General features: G+C 56.9%; 1 protein-coding gene across 1 annotated transcript in view; it reads left to right on the forward strand.

Annotated features, from left to right (window-relative positions):
• The window catches only part of MYO18B (myosin XVIIIB), a 45023-nt gene extending 18324 nt beyond the window's left edge, over positions 1–26699 (forward strand). The window contains 27 exon segments of the mRNA XM_070951376.1: positions 576–759; positions 1187–1379; positions 2272–2381; positions 3067–3132; positions 3215–3343; positions 3635–3778; positions 4358–4447; positions 6865–6984; positions 7851–7959; positions 8741–8865; positions 9262–9416; positions 9743–9866; positions 10076–10276; positions 10404–10514; positions 10607–10711; positions 11038–11196; positions 14619–14732; positions 14820–14936; positions 15360–15443; positions 15794–15931; positions 16014–16199; positions 20409–20542; positions 22178–22219; positions 22847–23020; positions 24683–24833; positions 24835–25936; positions 26507–26699. Of these exon segments, the coding sequence (XP_070807477.1) occupies positions 576–759; positions 1187–1379; positions 2272–2381; positions 3067–3132; positions 3215–3343; positions 3635–3778; positions 4358–4447; positions 6865–6984; positions 7851–7959; positions 8741–8865; positions 9262–9416; positions 9743–9866; positions 10076–10276; positions 10404–10514; positions 10607–10711; positions 11038–11196; positions 14619–14732; positions 14820–14936; positions 15360–15443; positions 15794–15931; positions 16014–16199; positions 20409–20542; positions 22178–22219; positions 22847–23020; positions 24683–24833; positions 24835–25935 (4366 nt within the window). The 3' untranslated portion in view covers position 25936; positions 26507–26699.
• The last annotated feature ends 834 nt before the right edge of the window (positions 26700–27533 follow it).

The following is a 27533-nucleotide window of genomic DNA, read 5'->3' on the forward strand; positions in this document are numbered from 1 at the left end:
AGGATTTTTTGCACTTTCTTTCCTGAACCACCGGCTTCATTTGAACTGGGAGGGGTGGTGGAAGTTCATTCGGATGCTGGGGGGGGGGCATGAAAGCCCAGGGGAAAATCAGCCCCTTGGCCCCCCTTCTATTCGGCCAGAAAGAAAGGCAGGAGGGGCAATGGGGGCTGCCAAGGAAAGCTCGCAGTTTTCGTCACTGTTTAAAAAGGCAGCCAATGTGGGTCAGCACCCAGCATCCGGCTCAGCCTGGAGGAAGTTTGGATCTGGGGGAAGTTTTTAGAGCCAGCTCAATGGAAAAATGACAAGCTCTTATTATCTGGAACAGCAGGGCTGGGAAATGGTGGCCGGAGGGCGAGAATTAAGCGTTGGGTGGGGTCTCCCTTCCCAGAAGCCCCAGGCGGCCCACAGACTCTCTACTCCCACAGCAGCCCTGCAAAGCAGGCCAGGCGGAGAGAGAGCCGGATCCGCCACCCCACGGCTGAGCCAAATTAGAAGTCGTGGTGCCCATTTGGGTGGACTTGGGGAGGCCAAGAGGACGGCCTTCCTGCTGACGAGCCCCCCTTCCTTCCCCACAGAGGGGCTCTGAGGAAAGTCTTCCTGCCACGCGCCCAGGTGCCCCTGCTCTGCCGCTCAGTGGCAGGCTGGGAGGGCCACTCACAGCAGGCCCTGCAGCGCATCGGCTGCCTCAGGAAGACCTTCAGTGGCAGCTTGGCCTCCGTGAAGAAGAGGTCGGTGTGCGCCCAGATCAAGCTGCAGCTGGTGAGCGAAGCGCCTGGGCTGGGCTCAGATGCTGCTTCCTGGCAGGGCCCGTCTGGGGCGGCCTGGGATCCCCCTCCGATGTCGATGGATTTCTCCCCATTGATCCATTTCCACTTGGTCGGTTTGCAAAGGCAGCTCCTGCAATTCTGACAGGCAGAACCAAATCAAGGCAGGCAGATCCTCCTTTGCTTCCAACAGAAATCACTTGTGAATGTGATCGACAAGGGAGAGAGCGGCTTTTGGAAATGCAGGGGCTTCGTTTCCCAGAACGGCCTTAGAGATGGGGGTGGGGTGTCCGTGTGGAGCCGCCTGGAAACGAAGCTTCTGCAGAGCCTGGGCTGCTGCCGCCCTTGGCCCCCTCCTCAGAAGAGGCAAGAAAGATGATTGCTGAGGGATCCCTCCGAAACCAGCCTCCCTCCCCCCACAGGATGCTCTCAGCAATCTGCTCAAGCGGTCTCGGATCCACTTTCTCCATTGCCTTGACCCGGGAACGCCGCAGGAGCCTCAGCCGCCCACGGAGGCCTCGGAAGCCGCCCCAGGACTGGCGTGGGACGTTCCCGCCCTGCGCGCCCAGCTCTCCGGCAGCCTGATCCTGGAGGCCTTGCGGCTGCACAGAATTGGTACGAAAGGGAGGTTTTCTGGGTCTCCCTGCCGAGTGCAAGGAAGGCTTAGGGTCGCCGACTCTTCCTGGGCAGTGCAGTTGTGATGCAGGTTACACAACAGGCGACTGAGGGATACAGGAAGTGGGGAAGTTTGGCTGGAAGCTGGCTGTGATTCTGACCACGCAAGGAAGCCTAGAAGAAGCTGAGACCAACGTCTGGCTGCGAATTCTGGGCATTGTAGTCTCCAGAGAACTGGTGGGGGGTGGGGGGACACTAGGTTGCCTCCTCTCCACACGGCTGGCTGGTTCTCACTGCCCCAAATCTCTTTGCTTTGTGAGCAGCTTGTTAGTGTTTGCGATGACAAAACGCCACTTCTCTCTGCTTGTTTGTTTTGGGGGAATTTATAAAGTGTGTTTCTGCCCATGGCTCCCAGGACAGCGCACGCTTTCAAATAATAAGTGCAAACATGATGAAACTCAATAAAAGAGCAGCGTAAACCTCGAAAACAGCTATAATGTCTATGAAATCCAGCAGAAGCCGTGCAAGTGACAGCCCGGAGTTAACCGTGTACAGGCCGTAGGGCAAGCTACGGGGGATGCCGGCTGAGGAGCTCTTTCCCTGTTGGACAAGATCTTGGGGCCTGGGGTGCTGCAAAGCCCTCTATCAATCTCTCCCCCCCCCCACACACCCCCGTTTAATTTCCAGCTGGGGGTGCAGAGGGATTTCTGGGGGCTGGCCAGGACTCAGCTCTTCGGGGTTGGTCGACATGCATTAAACTGAATGTGCAAGATGGGACTTGCTCCTCCAGGCTCTTTGGGTGGCCGGGGGGAGGGGGGGCACCAGAGTCTCAGTGGTCTGGGATACCAGTTCTTGTGTACCAAGTGGTTCACCTCCGTTGATGTTCCGGCAGGCTATGCGGATCGCATGGAGCTGACCCAGTTCCGGCGGCACTTCCAGGGCTTGGCTCAGCCAGAGATGAAGAAGTTCACCTCGGCCTATGAGCTGACGGATGAGAAGAAGGTCAGAAGGGGAAACAAGGGAGGGAGGGAGGGAGGGATGAACCCAGACGGCCACTGCAGCTTCAGCCGATAAGACAGGAAAGCCAACCGTCACCCCCATCCTCCTGTTGGCCATGAACCCAGCGCCCAGGGAAGGAGGTGTGTGGGGGCCATTGTGTTGTGAAAGCAGCTGCCCTGTGGGTCCTCTCAGCGTGTGGGGTTCCGGCTGAGGATTTAACAAGAGGCGCCTGACGGTGGAGAAAGGCCACGCTTGCCAGGTTGCGCTGCAGGGAGACTCGTTTGACAAGTGCTCCAGCTTGCTCATCTGCCCTGCGGGGTATTGAGTTCTGAGGATCTGAGTGGCACAAGGAATGCGGGGGCTTGGGCGGGATGAGGAAGCTTCCCAAGTTCAATTCCAGTGAAACATGGGGCTGCTTTGAGCCCGAGTCTCCCCACAAAGGGACCCCAAAGAGATGTCCAGCAGCTGAAGACCGAGAGAGAGAGAGAGAGAATCCAAATCTCTACTTGGGCAATTCCAGCCAAAATGTTGGTTGAATGCAGCAGTTGAAGACATCGGTGCCAGCAGTCAAGATGGGCCAACCTGGCCGTTTGTGGGCCTCGTGACGGGGGGCTGCCTGAGGGCTCCTCCCTGAGATTTTGGCCGCTGCTGCAGGTCTCCTGAACGTTGGTGCTCCTTCTCTCTGCAGGCTCTGGAGGAGCTCTTCCGGGCCCTCGATTTGGAGAAGAAGAGCGTTGCGCTGGGCCACACTCAGGTACTGGAAGCAGCCATCCTGGTTCTTCTCGCCTGCCTGGTGGGAAATGGGCAGCGGCTTCACCTTCTGTCCCTCTGGGCAGGTCTTCCTGAAGGCTGGCGTCCTTCCGCGCCTGGAGAAGCAGCGAGAGAAACTGGTGTCCCAGAGCCTGGTCCTGCTCCAGGCGACCTGCAGGGGCTTCCTCTCCCGCCAGAAGTTCAGGAAGTTAAAGGTAGCCCTGCTCTGCAGTGGGGGAGGGCAGCCCTGCTGGCCCCTGGATCCAGCGGGGAGGTTGGGGAGTCTCCTTTGGGGAAAGGACCCACAGAGGCTGGGGGCTTTCAGCTGATTCCCCTACTGAGCAGAGGGAAACTGGGGGGCTCTCGTGGCTCCTTCCTGCTCCCATCCTGTCTCTCTCTGGCCTACAGCGCTGGAAGACGCCTAGCTGGATCCCAGCGCTCAGGCTCCCACTGGGGGGGTGGTCTTAGTCCTTGGCGCTGAGGTGACCCTCCTACTCCTGCTTCAGATCCAGAACCTGGCTGCCCGATGCATCCAGAAGAACCTGGCCGTCTACCGAGCTGTGAAGAGTTGGCCGTGGTGGCAGCTGATATGTGGCGTCCGGCCACTCCTGACCATCAGCCTGGCAGAAGGCCAGCTCCGAGTCAAGGAGGTACCTGAGTGGCCAGGAGAAAAAGGGGGTGGCGAGGCTCAAATCCTGATTTTCCTTAGATTCAGCAGGAAGCTGAGCTAAATCGGTTCTCTAAAAGAGAGATTCTAGCAACGTCCCCCACCTGGCACCCCCCCCCCCCGATGCCTTGGCTGCAATCCCCAGCCCAACGCAAACCCAGCAACCTTCCCTTTCATGGGGTGATGGGCAATTGACCCCCTCCTTGAGGCAGCCATTTTGGGAGGTGCCCATGCAGCCTCTCCATCGGGGTGCTACCAGTTCGCAACGGGGCTGCGCGTGTGCGCTTGCTTCGCTTGCATGCACAGAAGCTTCCTGATGACGTCAGGATGGGTGGGCAGAGCCTCCCACCAGTTTTACTACTGGTTCTATAGAACTGGTCCAAACCGGGGGCAACCCACCTCTGCTCTCCATGCTGAGTGATCCTGAACTCAAGTTGCAGATGGTGAATAACCAACTTCCTTCCTTCCTTCCTTCCTTCCTTCCTTCCTTCCTTCCTTCCTTCCTTCCTTCCTTCCTCCCTCCCTCCCTCCCTCCCTCCCTCCCTCCCTCCCTCCCTCTCAGGAGGAACTTGCAGTGCTGCAAAAAAAGTTGGAAAATTCAGACATTTCTCGCCAGGAGCTTCAGGAGAGCACCGAATTGCTGGAAAGCAAGGTAGGCGGGGTGCTGCCACAGCAGATCCAGGTGATGCTTGGATTGCATGTTTGGAGGTGTTCATGTGAACAAGGAATTGGGGGGAGGGGAATCTTTGAAGCTTTTTTTCCTAGCATTGAGGGGCGGGGACGTTTATGGCGATGGTGCCATCATGGACAAGCTCTGCCCCCACAGATTGGCTTCTCCTACTGGTGGGCCACTGAACAGGTGGCAGGTCCTCCTGCCAGTCTTGGGGGCCAGGGTCTTTCTCCTCCTGCCCCTTGATGGGTCCCCCCAACCCCTGATCTTTCTGAGGCTGAGCAAAAGTCAGCAGCTGCCCATCGCAGCCCCGTCCCTTGGGTCAGCATTGCAACCAGCAGTGCCAAGGGGCGCTTGTGCCATTGACTGATGGAGGAGGGGGGATGAACTTGACACATCTGCCGTTGGCACAAGCGCCTGGCCCAGTGGGGAGCAGGAGAGTCACAGCAAGCTCTCCCGGGTATGATGAGAAGCGGAGGGGAAAGACAGCAGGTCAGATATAATCCAGTTTCAGGACTGAGGCAATAAGGAGCAGGGAAAATACAGCCAGCAACACCCTCCCCCCGTACCCCCTCTCGGTTATAGTCATGCCAGCCTCTCCTGGCCCGGAAGGAATGGCCTGAACTGAGATGGCACCTAATGGCGGACAGCAGGGAGATTAAAGCGGCGATCCTATTTTCTGCCTGCTTCTGCAGTTGCTCAGCGCCCCAGGCCCTCCCTGCCCCTCTTGCTGCCTCTCCCTCCCCCTTTCTCTGGGCCTCCCAAGCCCCAAATGACCAGCCGGTGTGGGTGAAATGTTCAGGCCGAGGGGCTGGCGTAGTCCAGGACACCGCTTGAGAGCAGCTTCTCTCTGGCAGGAAGGGCTGCGGTGCCTCACCCAGCTGGACTTAAGGCTCTGCCAATCAGACAACTAATTTGGGGGCCTTTTTTGGCAGGCTGGTGGCTTGCCTGGCCTCTCCATCAGCTGGGTGGGGGGCTTCTTCTGTGGTCTTGCTGCTAGAGACACAGGGGTGCCCTGCCTCGGTGCTTGGCATGTTCTTCTGCTGCAGGAAGGTGGGATGCAGCATGGAGAAATGCTTAGAAGCCCCCTCCACCCCTTCATCCAGCCCTGCAGGATGGAAGCACCCAGGCGGGGGGGGGTCTGCTTGCTTGGATTCCTTGTCAACTCGGAGGCTAAGGAACACAAAAGACTTGTGCATTATTATTATTATTATTATTATTATTATTATTATTATTATTATTATTATTACTATTACTATTTTTTAAAGCATTCCTATCGCGTTCTTTATCATGCCTGACTCCAGAACAATGGGTAGATTGGTAAGAGCACGGAGCGATTGCAAAATGGTGTAGCATAAAAGGGGAGGGGAGGGGAAAACAAAAGGCCTCTTCTTGCAAATTGCCCTGGGCACATTTTAAGAGACCCCGGAGGGTCTTCCTTGCTTTGGTCTCATGCGGAAAGGTGTTAGAAGAAGCACCTGGCCTCGGCAGTCCTGCAGGGTGGACCGACTGGGGGCTCTTGGGGCAGAGGAGGGTCCGTTCCGGAAAGCTCCGCTTCCCGCTCTCTCTGCCAGGCCCAGCCAGGGGCTCTTTCCCGGCTTCCCATTGAGATGCTGGAGTTTTGCCAGATCAGCTTCTCAGGCTTTTCCTCCCCCTCTCCCCCCCCTCCCCCCTCCCTTCCCCCGAACTTGGCAGGCATTTGTTGCACATTCGGCTGTGCAGGGAATTAGACAACAGTTGTTTGGCACGCTCCTGCCAAAGCCTCTTTTCAGCAATTAATTAATTAACACTATCATTATGCCCCGAGCACCCGGGAGATTATCAAATTGTCTCAGGTTTCCAATAAACTTGTGGAGAGGATTTGTGTGAGGCGAGGAAAACTCCCTCCGAAGCAACAATCCCTGTGCCGCCTCCTCTCCCAAAGCGCAGACGGGAGCCCAAATGGGCAGAGGGTCCCCCTGCTGCCCCTCCCCCCTCCAGCTGAATGGAAACTGGTTTCCCCCGAGTCCCAGCCGGCCTCTCGGTCATTGCTGTGCAGCCGCTCTGGAAGCCAGTAGAAGCTGGCAGGTACTGTGAGGGCTGGCATTACTGCCAGTGTGGTTTTAGTGAGATTATCTGTCTATCACTGTATCTCCTCTCTCTCTCTCTCTCTCTCATCCATCATCTATATATCCAGTTGCTGAGGTTGAACATTGGTCTGTCTGTCTGTCTGCCTTTGCTCTCAATCCACAAAGGGCACCCAAGTCCTGGACAAAACAATGGGCGATTCTGAATGATGCGGCTTTCCTTAGGCTCCTCTTTATTTCCTTCCTTCCAAAGTATCCCTGCAGTCAGGGGAGGGGGGTGTTGTCCCTGGAAAACCCTCCCTCCCTCCCACCTCTTGTTCCTGCTCTGTTTAGGTCATAGACCTGACGGCAGAGTTGTCAGATGAACGCTTGAAAGGAGACGTTGCCTGTCGGGTGCTGGACGTGGAACGTGCCGAGAGGCTGCGGGCATCAAAAGAGGCCCAAGAGCTGCAGGTGCGTGGGGGTGGGAGGTGTTGATGGGCGCAGAGAGGCTAACAGCGGTCTTCATCCCTGGCATCACCAGGGCAAATTTCCCCCCAGCTATCCTCACCCCTCTAGGCCTGCCACTTTCGGCCCCCACAGCTGCCCTCCTTTCAACCCCCCCAGGGTTGGTTCACTTCGCTTGGGGTTTCTCCCCACCCCTCGTCTACCTGGGAGACTCCAAAGTGGGGCCTGAACGTGCCACGCATAGACACTGCTGGGCTCGGAGCGTTTAGCCACTGAAAAGCTTCCCTGGTGCCCAGTACAGATTGCCTGCACATAAACGACCAAAACGGCAATCAAAGCATCCGTTCACTCTCCGTCTTCAGTTTGGAGCTGAAGCTGGTTTGAAAAGGGGCTCTGAAAGGAGGAAGCAGAGCTGGCCCTTTTCTTTGGGGTGGCAGGTCAGGCATTGCGGTCCCGCCACCAAGGAGGCCCATCTCTTCCTCCCAGAGGAAGCAGCACCAAGGCCTCGTGCCTGGGTCAGCCAGAGAGGCAGCCTCACCGAGGTTTGTTCCACACGGGCCGGATACGGTGCCTCACCAGTTGACCCCAGAGCAATTGAGCAGGAAGGTCCGTTTGCAGCTGTGCCCCCGAAAAAGCCCCCATGGGAGTGGAGGAAGCGGGTTGACAAGGGCTGCTCCCAGAGCCTTCCTTGGTCAAGCACCTCCGGTCCACCCCAGAAGGCCTCCTCTGAAAGGCCCAGGCCTCCTTCCTTTCAAAGCCGAGGACCTTCCAACAGACGGACGTGTTTCCCTGGGAATTCCAGCCTCTCCTGGGAACTTTGCATGTCGTGGCACAACATGCGTATGGATTCCTAGGCATCTCTTTCCTTTCAGGTCAAGCAGCTGCAGCTTCAGAAGCGGCTGGAGGAGGCCGAAAAGCAGCTGGGGGAAACACAGCAGCAGCTTCAGCTCCGTGAGATCGAGGCCAAGAGCTCTGGGAAAGGTGGGAGGCAGCCCCCCAACAGGATCTGGGGCAGCCCTTCCCCCAAAACCCAACTGGCTTTGGCCTCTGAAGATTGTGGGGCAGCAAATCAAGGGCGTCTTTGTGACCGCCTCTCGCCGTGGGGCAGCAGCCCCCCCTTCCCCACTGCTCTGCTAGATTGGGGTGCCTGACAGTTCTCCCAAGCGACACCTGTCTCTCCCCTCATTTTGACGGGGGGTGGGGGCATTGGGGTATGTCAGTTTGATTCAAGCCACAAGGCGCCCCAGGCCGCCCCAGAGAAATTCTGCCCCAGATCTGTCAGGATGTCTTAGAAGTCTTGGGAGCCAGGCTGAGCGCAGCATCCAAGGTTATTGCCAGCGTGGCGTGACAGGTGCCCGGCTCCCTCTGAGGACGACCTGCCTGGGAAGGTTGGGAGGCTTCAGCTCTGCTGGGCTCTGGGGACACCTGGGGACCACTGAGACTCTTTCATTTCTCACTTGGCCTTTCTGATCCAGGGAATAGCTCTGGATAGGAGCTGCGTGAACCAGAATTCCTGGGGCTCATTTTTAAGGCTGCAAAGGGGTCCCTGAGGCCAAAACATTTGAGACCCTCTGTTCTCTTTCTGCCAATTGGAATTGCCCAGGAGGGCAGAGGATGCCTGAGCCCCTCTGGCCTTCAGGCCACTGCTGTGTGTGTGTGTGTGTGTGTGTGTGTGTGTGTGTGTGTGTGTGTGCAAGCAGCCGACCTTGAGGTTGGGCACGGCCGGCCGGCCGTGCAAATACGGACCCTCTCGCACTGACAGGGCACGAGTGGCAGATGCGTCTGGACTGCGCAGAGACCGAGGCGGCATTTCTGCGGAAAAGAATTGGCCAGCTGGAAGAGAGGCTGGAGCGGGAGCAACAGTCCAAAGCGGACGTGGAGCAAAAGGCAGGCCACGGAGAGGACACACGCGTGTGTAAACACGCATGTGGGAATGCAGGAGGAGCGCAGGGCTCGAAGACAGCCCTCCCGGGGTCTTCCCACTACTGCCCAGCTGCTGCCTTTGGCCTCACGGCGTCCCTGGCTGGGCCTGGGACTAAGCCAGAGCCTACTGGACCCCCAGAAGTGCTAATCCGATGCAAAGTCCTCAGGGGCTTTGGGAGTCACACCGCAGCGCCCAAACTCCTCATCCGTGCCAGAGACCACACGGCTGGCATGGGCACAGGGCAGCTTTAGAGGCTTTCCAAGTGGCCCTGCGGTGGGGGCAGCGGGCGGTGTGTGGCATCCGTGATGTTCCCTAGAGAGGGATGGCTTTCTCTTCACGGGGGCTTCCCTGCTTTGCAGCTCAGCCAGGTGCAGCAACTGTACGAGGAGGCCAGGCGGGCAGCCCAGCAACTGAAGCGGAAGTGCCAGCAGCTGACCTGCGAGCTGGAGGACACCCGGGTGCTGATGGAGAACCAGCAGAGCCGCAACCATGAGCTGGAGAAGAAGCAGAAGAAGTAAGAGTCTGCCTGAGGGGGAGCACCGGAGCCCCCCAAACCCGAAGTCCCTGAGCTCTTTCAGCAAGGCAGTGGCAGCCATCGACACTCCAAGCATATTCATTGGATGGGATGAGGCTGGGGGGGCATATATTACGGGTCCCTCCTGGTCTCCTCCACAATAATGGCAGCATTCTGTTATGAGCAGGGTCCAAGAAGGAGGGAGGGAGACCATTGTGGGAGGGGATTTCCAGGGGCTTCTTGCCCCACGGCTTACCGAAAACTGGACCAACTCTGTAGGGAGGTTGATTCCTTATCCACATTCCCAAGTCCACGTTTCCTGGCAGGTTCGACCTGCAGCTGGCCCAGGCGCTGGGGGAATCGGCCTTTGAGAAGAGCCTCCGTGAGAAAGTGGCACAGGAGAACTCCGGCCTCCAGTTCCAGCTGGGCAGCCTGCGGCACAGCCTCGAGGTAAGGCCCGGGTGGGCACAGTGGAGACTGCCCGTGCCACCCTCCTGCCGGGCTGAATCCCAGTGCCCCAAATGAGTGGGGGCTGCTGGCAAGACCCCTGGACCTCTGCCCAGGCTCCAGAAGAGGCTGGCTCTCCGAGGCCTTCTCCACACGGGTCGCTGGAAGGTGCCCACTTTCCTGCTCTCTTCCCCCACCCCCACCCCCGGCAGCAAAAAGAGTTGGAAAATGAGGGCCTGGGCCAGCGGGTCGCAACGCTCAGCTGCCAAGTGGACGAGCTCAGTAACTCTGCCAGCCTGGACGCCAGTGCCCCAGCCGCCCTGCAGAAGAAGCTGTGGGATCTGGAATCCAGAACCTGGGAGCAGCAGCAGGAGCTGAGCCAGCAGACCACGGCTGTCGAGCAGCTGGAGCAGGTGAGCCCCCCCCTCCCCCGGGGTCACCCTTCCGGCTCCTGTGTTCCTTTCCAGAGGGGGCCCAGCTAGGGATGGGGGGAGGCCCACCACAGCACCTGCTTCCCCTCATCCTGGTTGTCCCTTCCAGCTTCACCTGAGACTGGAGCTGGAGATTGAGCGGACGAAGCAGATCCACCAGAAGGAGCTGGAGGACAAGGAGGAGGAGCTGGAGGACACCCGCAAGTCCTGCCAGAAGCGGGTATGGCCAACCTGAGGGGGGGGTCTCTGGGCATGTCCCCCTCCCCAGCCTGTGAGCCCCCCCCCCCATGTCTCCCTTTGGCTTGGCTGCAGCTTCGCCAGCTGGAGATGCAGTGCGAGCAGGAATGTGACGAGAAGCAGAACCTCCTGCGTGAGAAGCGGGACTTGGAGGGCCTGGTCGCCACCCTCTGTGAGCAGGTGAGGGAAGAGCAGCTGCCTGGCAGGGAGGGGGGCACCTCCAGCACCAGGGTCCTTCCGCTGGACTCACCCCTGGCAGAGGCGCCCAGAGGCTGTAGACCCTGTAGGCCAACTGCAAAAGGACACAGGGCAACAGCAGGCCTGGGTGGCATCTGGCGTGCCCCTTTCACCATGCAGAAGGAGCCCCTGTGGCTGAAGACACCGCCCCCCCCCCCCGAGAATTAACAACGTTAAAACATTTACCATTTTTGACATGGTTCCCTGCTTTGGGCACCCCACATAGACGCCCAAATACAAGCCCTCCCTGAGCTCCCTCCTTCCTTCAGATTGGCCACCGGGACTTTGACGTGGAGAAGCGACTCCGGCGCGACCTGAAAAGGACCCACGCCTTGCTGGCGGACGTCCAGCTACTGCTGGAGACCTCTGGGGCCGGAGACCCAGGCCCATCAGGAAGCCAGGAGGAGTGGGCCAAGCTTCGCAGCCAGGTGAGGAGGGGAGCCCCCAGGAAGAGGCTCAGTGGCCAGGCGGTGGCCTGAGGGCCTCTTGGCCTTTGCCTGCATGGCTCCACACCAAGGACGCTGAATGGATCCTAAGGTTGAATTAAAAGCTCCCCACTTTTCAAGCTTCTTCTGGCACAGCAGATCACGAGAGGGTGGCTCAGTCGGTCTTTGGTGGCACTTGAACCCTGAGCCTCTGAGCCGCTTCCTGTTTATCCTCTGGCTCTCCTTTTGAAGTGATGCAGAGAGGAAGCTTCCTCCGGAAGGGCTGGGACTGTCATTAGGGCAATTCGATTAATAGAGGGTCTTCCCTGGCTGTAATTACCAAGCCTTGCGCTAGCTTGGCATCTGTTCTTGGGAGGGGGCTAGGGCCCCTCTGGATAGTGGTGTAGCCGCTGGGGAAAGCTGAGGGTGGGGTGCGGGGAGGAGAATTTGGCTAATAAAAGGCATCTCCAAAGTGTCCTGGGGCCCATCAGGGACAGACAGAAGCTGGGTGTGGGATTGTTGGAGCTCCTGGCAACCTTCCCCAGCAATGGAGGGGCCCTGGCTGTTTGGGGGCAGAGAGCCCCTTAGCTGGCTTTGGATGCAGCAGCAGAGCTGAGGGGCCCCAGGGCAGGCGGTTGGGTGGGAGGGACGCTGGAAAGGAGGCAGCCAGTCTTGGTGACTCACCTGATCCCTGAAATGGGGAGGGGGGGCATGGCTGGGGCCCCTCAGGAAGAGTAGTTCCAATTTAGCTGCACAAGCATTCCGGAGACATTCAATAAATAATCCCCCTTGCTTGTTTCCATTGAAAACATGCCATTCCAGAGATGCAGGCAATTACAGCGAGCACAGGCGTTGGTGATTGGGATAATAATTCTGTGTAAACAGCATCTGTGAACTACAGATGTTTCTACCTGGTTTGGCAGAAGCAGGAGGGGAGTTGCAGGTCCCTTCAGGGGTTCTTGCCCTGCTGCCCTTCAGGCGCTAGAAAGATGCTGCCCTTGGCCCAGGGGAAGCCCCCGGGGGGCTTTGCAGATAATAACCAAGGTGTGTGTGTGTGGGGGGAGAGATTGGAAGATACCTTAGCCTGCCCTCTGTTTGCTGCAGCCCCTCCCTCAGTTCGGTTTATATGGTTGAGAGGGGAGAGAGAGAGCAACCTGCCTCACCCTCAAATATATTTCCAATCTGGTCCACCGGCTCTCACAGAGGGCTGGCTTTTCAGAATTGTGCCTTTCGGGAGAGACCCTGAATTTAGGTGCTCTTAATTTAATTTCCCACTGTTTTTCCAAATGTTTCCAGTGGTACACTGCGCTGTAATGCCTGTATCTCCTCAATAGGGGTCACTGTGTGAGTTTGTCTCCTGAATGTATCCTGGTCAGAGGCCACCGCCCACTGTCCGCCCAGAGGGATCATCTCTGGGATCTATCTCCTCCTGATAGGTGCCTTTAAGTGCCTGCCAGTGGCCGTTGTGCAGATAACCTGTCTTCATTTGTCCACGTGGGGATTAGGGGTATACTGCTCCTGGATGTGAAAGATCCACTTATTCAGAAGGGGGCAGATGAAAGGCCCGCCAGAGGTCTGGCTGTTGCTCTCCAGTCTCATGTTGCTGATGTTCAGGATCGTCCCCTTTTCACTCCCTCTAGACAAGCGATGCTGGGGGAGGGAGGCGCAGGTAGCCCCCTGGGCAGCAGCCCCTCTTTTGCTGGGCCTGAGATTGGTGTGAATTTCAGCCCCCCCCCCTTCCCGGGGAATTGGTTTCTCCTTTCCACCATCCCCCCCAGGAGGTTTAAGCAGCAGGGAAGGGGGGGGGGCAGGATGGCTGGGGGGGTGAGGTGCTGAAGGAAAAACTTCCCCTCCTGCCCTTCCCCAGCAATGGAGCCTTTTGAGAAGGGAGCCTTGGTCAACATGCAGAAGAGGCATTGAACAGATGGCAGCACTGCCAGCTTAACACGTTCGATCTGTTCATACATTATGTATCCTTTTTGATGGGAATTTCAGTTTGTTTGCTCCCAAGTGGGAAAAAATTATTATGCAGATTTAAAAGAGAGAGAGAGAGAGAGAGAGAGAGAGAGAGAGAGAGAGAGAGAGAGAGAGAGAGAGAGAGAGGAGGAAGGAGAACAGACAAGTGAAGGGCTGGGAGGGGAAGGGAAGGAAGGGGGGCTAAACCTTTCAGGAGAGGCAATCAGACATTCAGAGCTCTGGGGTTTATAATCTGAATTACGGGTGCAGAATGAGAGGGCTCTGCGTGTCCCAAATCCACTTCCCCTCACAAATTGGGGCAAGTGAGACTGGAAAGCAGAATTTTTAAACAAAATCAGGGGACTGGTGCGACGTGGCCACGGCCATCCAGCCACGCCAGCTCTTGGATGCAAAGGCGGGTGAAGCCAAGGGCCTCTGGAGATGAGGAGGGGGACAGCTGGCTTGGCCAGTAAGCCTTTGGGGCTTCTTCTGCCCTTAGAGCCTGTCCTCCCCACTCTGGGCTGGTTCTGCATGGGGCAGAGTCCCCTTCCTGCCCTGCCTCATTTTCTCTGCACGGAGAGATCTGGGCAGCCGGACTGCGAGGCAGATCCACGGAGCTCCCTTCAGGCTCGCCAAGCGCCTGCGTCTTTGGGGGGAGGGGGCGGGCTCGCCAGTTCCATCCCAAATCCTCTGATCCTGGGATCCTGCAGCAGGATGCTCTTGGCTCAAGTCCCTCCCTTGCAGAATTTTCTGCTGCTCTTACAATCCCCGTTATTTAATACCGGCTAAAGGCAGCCCCTGGCTGGGAGGCTTTAATTACCATCTCCAAAGCCTCTGCGTAAAAAGCCGATGAGGCTGGTTTTAGGGCAGAAATCACCCACTGAAGCTTCCAGCTGCAGACCCAGCCCTTTCCGTCAGCAAACAGGCAAAGGCCCCTCTGGGGGGGCAAGGATTGATTGGAGGCTTCGGAGACGGGTTGGGCAAGAGTGGAGCAAAGGCCCAGCGGGCACCCTGTGGGCAAGACCAGGTGCTGGCAAACGCCAGGAGTGAAGAAGACAAGATGGAGAAACCGGGCACGGAGGCGGAGGGGACTTCAGACTGCCCAGCCAGGCCTGGGTGGGGGTGGCAGGGGGCTGCTCTGGAGTGGAAGAGCCTTGAGGCCTCCTGGGTTTGTGCCCGCTGGTTGCAGTCAATGATGCTTAAGAAACAATCCTTTATAAACTCTGCCTTGTGGGTTGCTTTAATCTGCCAATTGGAGGAGATTCACCTCATTGGCTAATTAATGAGCCCGTCTCTTCAGCTCAGCCGCTATGAAAGAAGCGTGGCCCCATTGTTCCTCCCCCCTCCCCTCCCAGGCAGGAAGGGGAAGGAGGAGGAGGATGCCCCCCCCCGATTCCCTTGCATGGGGGGATCCCTAAAACCAGCATGACAACAGCGTCCACTGATGTCCTTCCTCCCTGCTCTGACAGTGGGAAGAGAGCGCAGCCAGATGTGCCGAAGCCCAGGAGTCTCAGAAGAAGCTGTCCCTGGAGGTGGAGGATTTGCACTCAGAGCTGGAGACGGCCACCAGGAACAAACACTTGGTACCCGACTGAATAATTGCCCCTTGACCCAAATGCGCCCCGCCCCCATGAAGCCCCCACCTAGAGGCCTTGCTGTGTCTTGTGCAGGTGGACGAGCAGCTGTACCAGCTGCAGCACGAGAAGGCCGACCTGCTCAAGCGCTTCGAGGAGGACCAGGAGGACCTGAATGAGCTGATGGCGAAGCACAAGGCTCTGATTGCACAGGTGAGGGGGGGGCTAGGACCCCTCCTTCCCCCTCTTTTCTGGGCACCCGGACTCCCGATCACTAGGCCTTCCACTGGGGACCCCATAGGAGCTGGTGCCCCCTCCCCTCCCACTGGGAGCTTGCTGTCACTCAGCAAACAACACAACGGTTGTGTCTGCGTTTCCAAGGCCCAGACTCTGCCTGCGTGTCCCGTCCCCCCAGGGAGCAGCCCCCCTGCTCAGATAAAAGGCAGAGCTGAAGGGAACCTCCTAGTGGGAATAAGGATTGATGTCGCTGGCCAACTTTCTGGTCAGTGGTGAGCTTGGACAGTTTGCCCACCCTTTCCGAGGGTCAGCCAGCACGTCCTCCCTGCCATGGGGCTCCTCCCTCTCGGCCTCCCATCCGCAGCCACTCAGAGGCCTTGGCTTCTCTTCCCCCCTCAGTCGGCCACAGACATTGCCCAGATCCGAGAATTGCAGGGGCAGCTGGAAGAGCTGAAGAAGGAGAAGCAGGCCCTGCAGGAGAGAGTAAGAGCTGGAACTGCATGCTGGCTGGGCTGGGGGTGCTGGACAGGGCATGGGGGGGGGGGGCTCTGCAGAGGGGAGGTAAGCAGGTGGAACGAAGACCTTTCTGGAGCCAGGGGCCTCGATTCCTGTCCGGCTCTCGGAGAGGGGAGCTGCCAGCCTGCAATGCTGCTAAAATTAGCTGGGGATGGTGTAGGGGTGCCCCTGCCCGCCCCATCGTGGTTTAGGGATTGCTCTCCTCTGGGTTTTAATGGTGGTTTGCTGCAAGGCCACTCCACTCCACCTCCCACCCCACCCCGACCTGAGAAATGTGCTTGGGGGGATATCCGCCTTCCCTTCCCCTCCGCAAACAGCTGCAGGCGGCCCAGGCCAGGCTCTCCTACCTGGAGCAAGCGATGGTGGAGCGGTCAATCGTCAGTCGCCAGGAGGCCCTGATCTGCGACTTGGAGAGCAAGATGGAATTCCAGAGCGTCCAGATCAAGCGCTTCGAGGTAGGGCGCCGGCCATACCGGGGTGGGGGTGGGGCCTTCCTGGACAGGGGTTGCTCAGCTCCCCTGAGGCTGCTCCCCGCAGGTGCTGGTGCTCCGTCTCCGGGACAGCGTCATCAAGATGGGAGAGGAGCTGGAGAAGGCGAAGGAGAGCGAGGCGCGTGAGAGGGAGAACGTCCACTACTACCGGCTGCGGCTGGAGGAGGTGAAGGCCGAGATGAGCGAGCTGGCCCAGAGGGAGCTGGAGGCCAGTCGCAGGCGGGTGGATCTGGTAAGAGTAAGGGGGGGGGCGTCCGTGCCTTGACCAGCAACCCCACTGGCCTTGGTCTGGTTGCGGGGGGCGGGGGACATACAGAAAGGCCGGTTTAGAAATCTTTTATGTTTATACCGTAGGTGAGATTCGTAAAACACTTCCTTGCACCACCAGTCCCAGGATAGGTCATGCCACATTGCAGTAGGTGGTGCCTTTATTGACTTGGGAAGCCAAGATCCCTTTCCCTTAGCAAATAGACACGTCAGTTGTGGTTTGTGCCTTTTACGCTGGGCAGTTGGGCAGCTGGGCTGATTTCTTTGGGACCGATGGGGGCTGGGTCCCAAGGCCTGTCTTGCAAGGCCCCTGCCGGGCAGCTGAAGGGGCTTTCCTGCCCCAGGGGTCCCACTTCTTTGGGTGCGGGTGCAGAGCGCCTGGTCTCTCGGGGGCCTCTTCTACCCAGCGCAAGATCAGGGCAGGGGAAGTCTAGTGGCTTGGCGCCATAGTACCTACCCAGTGCGGAGTTGGTAGAGGACTTCCCAGGTAAATGTATGTGTGGAAGAAACGTAGCTGGCAGGAGGATTACTCCTGGATAGCTCCAGGAAGATTGTGCCTTGAGCTCCCAAATCTTCCTAATCCTTACGTGACAGTGGGTGAAAAGCTGCCCACATATCCTCCTGGTCTGGGCACCGATTAAAGGAGCCAAGGATGCCTTCGGCAAAGCAAAGCTGTGGTGCCAACCTGTGATTACGTTCCCACCTCTTGGTTTGCCTCCAAAGCAGCCGTGGTGTAGGAGCTGCAAGAGAAGGGACCGATGCTGAAGGGTATGCTGGGGCCTCCTTTATCCCAAGGCTCTGGGGGAGAGAAAGCAAAGAGTCCGAGAGAGAAATAAGCAAACAGTGAAATCTGTCTCTCCCCCCCACACACACACACACACCTCCCTTTGGGCTCCCTGCCACTGGGCCTCTCTGACAGCAGACATTCTCCCTAATTGCTGGAGCTGTTATCTCAGCACCTTCTTCACCTGGTGCTTTCCTCCTCACCCCCGTTCTTCTCACTTTGCATGCCTTAATCATTTCTCAGCTTTGGCTTCATGAAGGGAAGGGAGGGAAGGGAAGGGAAAGGGAAGGGAAGGGAAGGGAAGGGAAGGAAAGGAAAGGAAAGGAAAGGAAAGAAGGAAAGGAAAGGAAAGGAAAGGAAAGGAAAGGAAAGGAAAGGAAAGGAAAGGAAAGGAAAGGAAAGGAGGATTGATGAGCAATGCTTGAACTACTTGGAAGTGCCCCATCCCTGCCCCTCCCTTGGAGCGCAAGCTGTGGGTTGGTGGGGAGATCAGGAGGGCTTAGGGGACCTCTTTGTTTCTGCCACAGAATTGGAGGGAAATCACACCAAGTGGTGACTTCAGCTGCCCCTTCCGTGGTTCCTTTCTCTGTGTCTTGGGGAAGGAAAGGCTGGGGGGGGCTCTTTCTCAGTTCCGAGTTTGGAGAAGAGTGGAGAACCGGCAAATACCACCTCTGGGTGGCCCCAGAGTGGGGAGGGAATGGGGATTTTGCAATATCCTCCCCCTGCCACGCCCACCATGCCACGCCCACAGACCCATTAGTAAAAAAAATTGGATTTCACCACTGGGCTGTGGGGAGACTCGGCTGCTGAGGATGCAACAGGATTGGTGCATGGAAGAAAGTTGGGCCACAGTTCCCTTGCCAGCTTTTCCAAATCGGTTTTGGATTTTGCCTGACGGGTGGCTCCAGCTCAGCCCCCTGTTCAGGCTGATGGTGGGCAAAGGCTTTGTGGGCCACGGATGGGTGTAATCGAGCCTGGGCAGGTGTGCTGCTGAAACAGTGCTGTGAAACGGTGCCAAGAGAGGAAGGCCAGGAAATGAGCCCTTAGGATGGAGAAGAGTTTCAGCAAAAAAAACCCGTAGAGACGGCTGGGAAAAGTTTTTCTAATCCTGTAGGTGGGGTGCATTTCCTTTTCTGTGCTGTGTTGTGGTTCTTTCTGTAGGTAGGTTGGCTATGAAAAGAGGGTTTCTCCTTCGATGTCCATTTTGGCGGTTATCGTGTCTGCTCCTTTCCAGCTGCTTCTTGGACTGCTGAGGTTCGGTCTAGAGAGCTTGATTAGAGCACCAGCAGAATTGATAGGTTTTTTGTTAAAAATATTTGAATTCTAGATGGGATTGTGGAAGTGATTTTATGTAAGACACAGATTCAGTCTTGCTATCGGGGCTCAGAAGCTGTTATGAAAAATCCTTCTTCCCCAGAAACAACGTCAATGAAATCATCGGTCTCTAAGTGAAACCGACAATGCTGTCATGTCTCTGTTGTGAAAGGAAGGATGTTTCTCTCTTGCTCCTTTGGGAGAGGAGGGTGTTTGGCCTCCCCACTTGTATAACTGGTCTTTGGAAGAAGACAGAAAGCAGGCTGTAAGATCTGTCTTTGAATCATTGGATTTTTAAAAAACAATTAACGACAATATGTGCATTTATTTTAAAAGAATAAAACATACTAAGGAGTTTGAGAGAGGGTGGAATTCTCACTCCATTTGCCTCTTGGAAGTCTGAAATTGGGGTTGCCCTTCAGCCTGGCCTACCTCACAAGATTGTTGGAGGACGCAGCAGGTGGGGGGGGGGAGGGAGGGCCTTTCCAAATGGCCAATTTAGTTTCTGCTCTCAGAGCTCCAAAGGAAGATTTTGGGCAGGTTTGAGATTCAAAGGTAGACTTAAAATAGCAAAGGGCAAAAAGAAAGAGAGAGAGAGAAATACATCTTTAGAAATGTGCAATTAGGCCAGCCCCCTCGCCCCGTCTCCCTGTCATCGCACACGCGTATCTCGGTGCGGTGGCATTAAAATATCTCTCGTTTGCACATCGAGTTTCCAAACCACCCACAGGAAACAGGAGCTGCCTCTTTCCGATTCCAAGTCGTGAAGGAGCCACAACCAGCAACACAAAAGCACCCTAAGGCCTTCCCCCTTAGTGACCACTTCCATGAGATTTGAGTTTCCTCTCTGGAGAAAGGAAATGAGGAAGTGATTCTCGTGTTTTGGGTCGAGCGTCTTGAGGATCAATAGGCTGTTTGCCTTCCTGATTTCTCCTTTCCAAATGGCCACGTTAGCTCCTGCTCTCTAAGAAACCCCAGAAGAGGCCATGCTTGTTTGCATCTGTTAGCATCTATGAGGTTCTCCCTCCCTCCCTCTCTCCCTCCCAAGAGGGTGGGCTTGAAAGAGCTGCTTTCCTGCTCCTCTGCCTTGGAGAAGTGGGGGCAGAGGCTCTGCCAGTTTCCTTGGTCCCAGCTGAAGGCTGCCCCTCCCCCTCCAAAGGCCAGGCAGTGCTGCGTCTCCCCACCAGCTCTGGCCACCAAGGAACCGCCTCCCATGCTTGGGACGGGTGGAAGAGAGTCAGGCCCAGAGTCCAACTTCTTCCGTTCAGCCTGTCCTCCTGCAAAGAGGAGAGGGTCTTCCTGCCCATCTGCACCTGGCCCATTTTCCCTTCCAGAGCAAATGGGGCCCGGTGGTTGCATCTGCCTTTTGTTGAAGGATGCTCGGTGCTCTTCCGGCCCTCCCTCCCTCCCTCCCACCCACCGCTGGGCCCTTCTGCAACCGGCAGGCATCCTTTGGAGGGTTTTCTTTTTCCACACTGCATTTCCTGTCCTCCTTGTTTTTTCTAGTCCCAGTTCTGTTTCCATTTGACTCATCCAGCCCACAAACCTCGGGCCTTCTCTGATTACTCTCAGGCCTTCCCAGCCAGACCTGCCGCTGTTTGTGGGTGCCTCGCTCTTGGTCACCTCCGTGATGATGAGTTGATTGCTGGCAGCTTCAACCAAGAGAAATTGCAGGCTCTGCCATGCTGGCCACACCCGTGGATGGGCTCTTTTGCAGGGAGAGGGAGGGAGGGGTTGGCCAAGTCCCATTTCCCAGCTGAGAGCAGGGCATGAGAATTCCTTGTTCTGAAATGCTTCGGCCTGGCGGTGCCAGCGGGGGCTGGAGACACAACCGGATTGGCGCTGTTGCTTTGGGGTAGAGCAGACACAGCAAGGGGCTTGTGCAAACCAGCCGCGGTCAGAAAATGGGCTAAAGCAATAACTTGAGCTAAGGCCATTGGGTGACCCCAGCCAAGAGTCCTGCATTGTCTCCCCGCATGCATCCCTGAGAGAGCTTTGAAGGCTTCTCTCCAGAGGCAGCCCTCCCACCCCCCGTCCTGCCTTGGCCCCCCCTGAATCCCCCTCCCGTTTCCCCAGGAGAAGCAAGTGGACGAGCTCTCAGCGGTCAGGCAGACTTTGCAGGCAGACCTGGAGACCTCGATCCGGCGCATTGCAGACCTGCAGGTGGCTTTGGAAGAGATGCAGTCGAGCGAGGAGAGTGAGACGGAGAGGTGAGTGTGCCAGAGCCCAGCCCGGCAGTCACCTGGGCAGCTTCTCCCCATTTCCTACCAGGGCTCGGCCTTTGCCCAGCTGTCCACTTTCCAAGGCCCTGTCAGCTGCTCAGCCAGAAAAACTGGAAAGCCGAATCAGGGCCCGGCTGAACCGAGAGAGTGTTTTAGCACCATGGACAGTGCCTGGGAGGAGATTTCCCCTATGCTGCAAGAACCCCAACCGTCAGTGGGGTGCAGTGGCAGTTACCCCCCACCACATGCTTTGGGGGATGGTTTGATAACTGGCTCCAGTGTCCAGACCAGCCGGGCCCCCACTTCCAGCTGAATGTACTCTGGGATTGTGCTTATCGTGCAGTGAGTGACCCTCCTTGGTCCTGGACAGGTGTCTCTGCCCTTCCCGTGCAGCTGGGCCCCTTCCTGCATCCTGGGGGTGTGTGGGTTCAGCCGTGGGGATTGCGTTCCTTTGAGGCCTCTGTGTAATGCCAGAGGCCTCCTTGTGCTTGAAGTTTGGCCATTTTCGTGGTGATGGCCGCAGCAGAAGGCTTGGGGAAAGTGAGCCCAACACTGGGCCTCTGTCTCCCCTGGCAGAGCCAGGCTGCCTCTCCTCGACTGCCCCCCCACCTTCCTGTTCTCCAGCTCAGCTTTGTGTAATGAACAGGAAAGGGAATTGATCCCAGGAGCCAAACCCACAAAGGGATCCTTCTCAAAAGCAGACCGCCTAGAATGGTGTGTGTGTGTGTGTGTGTGTGTGTGTGTGTGTGTGTGTGTGTGTGTGTGTGTAAAGACTGGGCCAATTGTGATCTGGGCCTTGCTGAGCTGCCAAGTGTGACTGAAATGGAAGACAGGGAAAAAGGAAAGGGGGGGCAGGCACTGGCCCCCCTCCCACCTGCTTCCATCAGAGCAACTTAAGCAAAGTCCAGCAACAAGACAGGGGGGGGGGGGGGGGCGTGACTTGGAGCCAAGGGTGGGAGGGGGAAAAGGGAGGATTGCAAAAAATAGGGGCCCCCTGCAGTATTGGGGGGGGGGTCACAGCCGTAGAGAACAGTGACTGCATGTTTGCGGGGGGTGACATTCTCTGAGGGACCAGAACGAAAAACCTCTTGGTGATTTCCTGGACCTTCCCGGTGGTGGCCAGGAGACGATGGCGGAGGAGAAGCGGTTTCCTCCCCACGGTCTGCTCCGTCCTCCCCTTGACGTCACTACGGCTGGCCGAATGGTTTTCCTTGGTGATGGCAGTGATTAAGCCTGTTAATAGAGCATTAGCAACTGGGCAGGACGGCTCATTTCCCCCCACTTCACCCTCAGGTTTTGAGGAGGAAGGGAGAGAACCACAGGTCAGTTTATCTAATATTAATAACGCCAACATCCCCTTGTTTATAAACTTCCTACGGAAAAAAATCAACCGCATCTGAAGTTTCAAACGAAAGAGATGCTTAGAGGATTTAAAAACAAAACAAAAAGAAAACCAGGAGCCATTTTTGAACCCTCCCCCGTCCTGGGAGGTTGGTCTCAGTTTCCCTGCGGGAATGTTGATGAGTGCATGTATTTCAAGAGAGGCCCGTTCCTGCTTTCTGGGGCTCCTGAGGGGAGTGGAGCAGTCACTGGGACCCGGGACTGATTTCTCCTTCCTCGCAGCCTCCAGACGGCCCAGGATTCCCTCGGTGCACGGCAGGAGACGTAAGTCGAGCTGAAAGGGGTCCCAGCCTTTTCTAAGCTGCACACTGGGGGGGGGGGAGTACCCGTCACTGGCTGAGATGCCTCTGTGGACGAGGGGTGGTGGTCTGCCCTGAGCGTGCACCATTTCTCGTTCAGGGCCCTGAGGAGCCCACCTTGGCTGTTATGGTGATGCTATTGGGTAGAGGCCTTAATAGCTTTCAGCCTTGTGGACCTCAACTCCCAGAATTCCCCAGCCAGCAGGAGGGGGATGGTCTCAAGTGACACACGGCGTGCTGCCTGGGGAATTCTGGGAGTTGAAGTCCACACAGCTGAAAATTGCTGAGGCTGAGAAACAGCAGTGCAGATGTCCAGAAGTTTGCAAGTCTTTTGCCCAAAAAGCCTCTCCCTGCCCACATCTGCCCACTCAGCAACTTAAATCATAATCACAATAATTCATTGAGTGTGTGGAGGCGAGGGGGGTCTTCCAGAGGGTCTGGGATTACATCCGTGTCCAACCCTTCCCTGCTCTGCCTGTCGGAGAACAGCTGTATCTCCTTGGAGGAGGCCAAGGCTGTAGCTCTCCTCCTCCCCTTCCTCTTCCTCTTCCTCCTCCTCCTCTTCTCCTTCTTCTCCTCCTCCTCCCTGCAGGGAGAGTCAGATGAGTCTGGCTTCGAGTTCATCGCTGAGCTTAAATCTGGAGTCTGAAGGAAGCGTCCGGTCGTGGCTGGAGACGGGGTCAGGCTGGACATCCCCATCAGCCCCCAGTCTGGCAGGAAGCAGCTCTCAGCTCTCGCTGGACGTCCAGAGCCTCCCGAGCCTGAGGTAAGAGGGCTTTGAAGGGGGGCAGGAGGGCCTTGGGGGCCCCATGGCCAAAGGCAGACTCCTCTGAGGCCAGGTCCCACTCTGGCCCACTGCGTCCCTGCCAAGAAGTGGTCCCGGGCAGGGTCCTTTTGCTCTCTAGCCTCTGCAGCCTCTGAGTACGGGTCCCCTCTGGAAGGGGCGACCCTCTCCTCACCCCACAGCCTGCTTGACTCTCTGGGTGGAGCCTCCTGCAAAGGCTGGGAGTGCTGGGTATTGACTCCCTGCCTCCTCTGGATCTTCTGGTGGAGGGCTGACGCCGTGTTGCATCCCAGGCAGGGCTGGAGTTTCTCGCCAGCACAAACCGTCATTGCTGCTGCCTGGCCTTTTCAGCTGGTCCATCCCTCTGTGCAATTACCGCTTCTATCCTTTTGTCTCTGGACATGCTCTGTGCTTCAATTCAAGTACAGATATTATTGCATAAATTATTTCAACTAGCATAAGCATAATAATCATCCTAATTGCTGTGTAATCTTCACTAATTACTGTTGTATGTCATTTGTTTTGGTGCAGATTGCACACTGCAAAAATTCCATTTGGCTTAGGGACGCTTTCAGATTCTCCCATTAGGCGCTCCCTTAAAAAAACCTGGGGAGGAAAAACGAGGAAGGAGAGGCAGGGTGGCCTTTTCTGGCCACGTTCGCCTCTCCGCTCATTAGATTGGAAGAAGGCATGGATGAGAAAGACAGAAGAGGTGTGGAGGGCTGTGGTTGAATGACTGAGTCGCAGGCATGACTTGACCAGTCCAAGGATTCCTCTTTCCGCTGTGGGTCTGGGATCGATTGGGGGAGGCTCTGGGTGGGCTTCTTCTGTGCTGCCGGTTGATTTCTTGCAAACTGAGGCTGCCCCACTGCTGCTGGGCACTCCCCATGTGCTGCTTTGCCCAAGGCCCTCCCAAGCTCTGTAGCCTTCCCGGGAGACATGGGTGGGTGGACAGACAGGCGGATAGATAGAGATAGAGAGGCCGTCTTGAGAGGCCCCTCCGGGTAGATTTCATTTCAGGTCAACCTCGCTGAGGTCTTGACTCTGCAGGTTACAGGCTGTGCAGTGTTGCTATGGCAATGTCATCCATTCTCCTTAGCCAGAAGGGTCTATTACTGCCAAGCTAAATGTTGTTAAAATGTGTAAAATTTCTCAAAACAGAGCAGAAAGTAGGAAAAAGAAAGGAACCCTTTGCAGTTTTTCAGCATGGCCTTTCTCACTTCCTTTCTCCTTTTGAGAGGCTGTTGTGATGCTGGCTTTCAGGATGGAAGGGGCTTTTTGCCCTCCCCCCCCCGAGCCCAGAACAAAGGAGAAGGAATAGCCCAACTCCCTGGCAGTTTGGGATCCCCACCCTCCAGGCCCTTGCAAGGGGGGACTCCGATTGCCGTTCTGCCAGTCCGGCTGCTTTTCCCTCTCTGGGTGGCCCTGCAGGGTTCCTTGAGCAAAAGCCAGAGGGAGCAGCTGCGATCGAGGGTTGCATCCCGCCAGATGGGGAAGCAGCTTTTGTCATCTCAATTTCGAGTGTAAATGTAGATTTCCTTTGTGTAACCCGGACGGGCGTGTTTTTCCAAATCCAGCAGCTGTGGGGTGAAGCCTTGGCTTAACGTCCAGCTCAGAGTTTCTTGTTCCACTTTTTCCTCGCAGGGCAAACAGAGACCCGGAGAAAAGCTGGCAGCCGATGTCGTGGCTAAGTGCGAAAAGGAAGGACTACGGACAATGTGGAGGAGGCTCGGAAAGCCCTTCGGTTGGCTCTCTGAGGTGGGACTACGGGAGGCCCAAAGAGGAATCCAACAGCCCCCCCCAAGTCAGAGGCTGCATCACCCCCTGCACGGAGGCCCGTGGCCTGTCCGGCCGCAGCCGAAGAGAAGTTCCCTTTGTCTCCATCCCCGAGCAGGAAACTCTCTCCTTTGGCCGAGGACAAGCTGTCCCGGTCCTCTTCTGCGCTCTCGGAGTACGTGGAAGAGCTGCGGAGGAAGCGGCTGAAGGACAAAGAGCCTATGGAGGAGGCCTCCTCCTTGCCCATTTACCAAACAACCGGGGCTCCCTTCCTAAGGAGATGCAGGACCCTGAAGGACAACGAAGACTTTCAAATCAGCCTGGATGACCTTGAGGCGAACCCCGGAGTTGACCTGGTTCGCTCCTCCAGTTTGAGAAGCATCTCATCGGATTGTGGGCTGCGGCCGTCCCTCTCCCCAGTTCTGAAAGAGGCCCCCAGGTTTGGCTCCTACGACTCCCTTGTTCAGAGCACAGGTGACCCTTACGCCAAAGTTGCCTCTCCGATCCTGGGTGGAGACGTGGTCGGCCCATCGCGCCCGAGGAGGCCGTGGAGAAGCTGTCTGGAGCCCTCCTTGGAAGAAAGCCTGGATTTCGGGAAGGAACCTCTGATGTTCCAAAGCAAGAGGCTGGGGGAGATCCCAAGTGAAGGAAAGGATCCATTTTCTTGGAAAATACCAACACTAAGTTACGAGCGGAAAACAGATACTGACTTGGATGACTTCTTGCCGGCCATCCGGAAATCTCAGTCCACCAGTAGCCTGTCCAGAGGCCCCAAGGACAGGAAGGACGGGCAGCGGCTTCTCAGTGTCCATTTTGAAGACCAAGCCGCCTTGCCTCAGCGCACTTTCTTGTCTGAGATGAAGACCGTTTTGTCCCCACAGTCGAAAGCGAAGGAGGACCCCGGCAACCTCTCCGACTCCTCCGACTCCTCTTCTGGCTCGGTGGGGTCTTTCAAAAGCGCCGACAGCATCAAGTGCCGTCCCCAAGTCCAGAGGCAGGAAGGGGAAGGCTGTGTGGGCAAAGGGAGCTCGGAAGGGGCAAAGGTTCACCCACGGTCCGAGGCGGAAGGCAGAGAAGACGATGTGACCAGCATCATGATGAAATACCTTGGGAAAGAGTAAGGTAATCGGTCAGTCCTGCTTGGGGAACAATTAGAACAGTCAGAATCAGTGGAAGGACTTCCCTCCAGCAGTTGTGGATGGTCCAACACTGGAAGTTGAGATTGGACAACCATTGGTCTGAAATGGAGTAGGGTTTCCTGCCTGAGCAGGGGGTTGGACTAGTAGACCTCCAAGGTCCCTTCCAACTCTGTCCTTCTACGTTCTATTCCTCCTCCTCCTCCTCCTCCTGGCTAACTTTATTTTGGCCTCCTCTTAATCAAGCTGGAGCCTTTTGCATGTTGCTCTGCTCCGCTGGCAAGTGAGCTCATTAAGAGCCAATTAAGAAACTGGACGGGAGCAGCTCAGCCTTAGCGAATGTCCTCTTCACTTCTCTGCCAATTGTGGGACGTTTCCAGGGTGGCTTTCATCCGAGCAGGTCCTCTAATCCGGGGCTTGTTCTTTCTCGCAAAGGAGGTTTGGGAACTCTCCCAGGTATTCTTCCAAGGCAGGGGGAGGGGGTGGGGGTGGGGGTGGGAGGCAGGGCACCAGCCAAGAGGGGAGCAGCAGACCCAGATTTCTCCTCCCTCTTCAGGATTTCCGCAGCGGCATTGAAAATGGATCTGGAGGCAGGGTTTCTTCTGTGGATGATGAGCTGCCGGAACCATAATGCACAACCACGTGAGGGTGCCTAGGTGTGAAAGAGACGGATGTGCAGCCCTTCCCTGTCAGGAGCCCTTCGGGAAACTCTCTTGGACTGACGCCAAATAAAACCTTTTGGTTCTTGGAGATGAGCCTCGGTTGGCTTCTTTTGAGGGTTGGCTTAGGTGACCTTAGGAATATCTGGGGGGGGGGCCTCCGGGAGGACAAGAGGGGGTGTCTGGGGTGGAGATGGTGGATGTGGGAGGGAGGGAAGGGTGGGAGAGAGGAGCCTCTTGGCACAAAGAACAAAGAGGAAGCCTTCCCTTTTTTCTCCACGCACACAACACAGCCCGGGGCTCCTTGCTCTCAACCTGTGGCTGAATCCTTGCTCTCTTCCCCCTCACTGCGGAGAAGCAGGTCCACTCTGGTTCCGCAGAAACTGGGGAAAAATACCCTTCCAGGCCTGCGAAGGGCATCGCCGTGGGGAAAAAGCTGCTTGTCTGAGCCTGGAAGGGGGCATCAGTTAATCTGGGGGCAATGAAGGCCTTCTGTGGGAACGGGCGAAGGAGCACCGGGACGGGGGGGGGGTGTCTTAGGGTTGGCCCCAAATCAGTGAAGCCGGGATGTAAACTGAGTTTATCTTGGTGACGGCAGAGCCAGCAGCCCAGCCTGGGCTAAGCAGAGCCTTCGGGTCCCCCGTGAGCCTCTCCCCTCCTCAAAGGGGAAGAGAACAGCCAAATCCCCCCTGACTCGAAAAGACAGGAGGAAGCCACACGAGCTGGACCTCCATCAAAGCCTTGGTTTCTGGGTGCTGCCCAGACTGACCCTCCTCTGAAGCAACCGATCAAACCCTGTTGGGGTTGGGAGCTGCTGCTGCCGCCAGGGATTCCTGAATCCATGGCTATTCTGGGGAATCCAGGTTGATGGTGCTGCCAGGCCTGGGGTCCAGCCGGCTGCCCTTAAGGGGTCCCTTTGGTTGT

This window comes from Pituophis catenifer, unplaced genomic scaffold (assembly GCF_029215685.1).
Source record: "Pituophis catenifer annectens isolate HBS135680 unplaced genomic scaffold, rPitCat1.0.hap2 SCAF_10, whole genome shotgun sequence".
NCBI classification, from domain to species: domain Eukaryota; kingdom Metazoa; phylum Chordata; class Lepidosauria; order Squamata; family Colubridae; genus Pituophis; species Pituophis catenifer.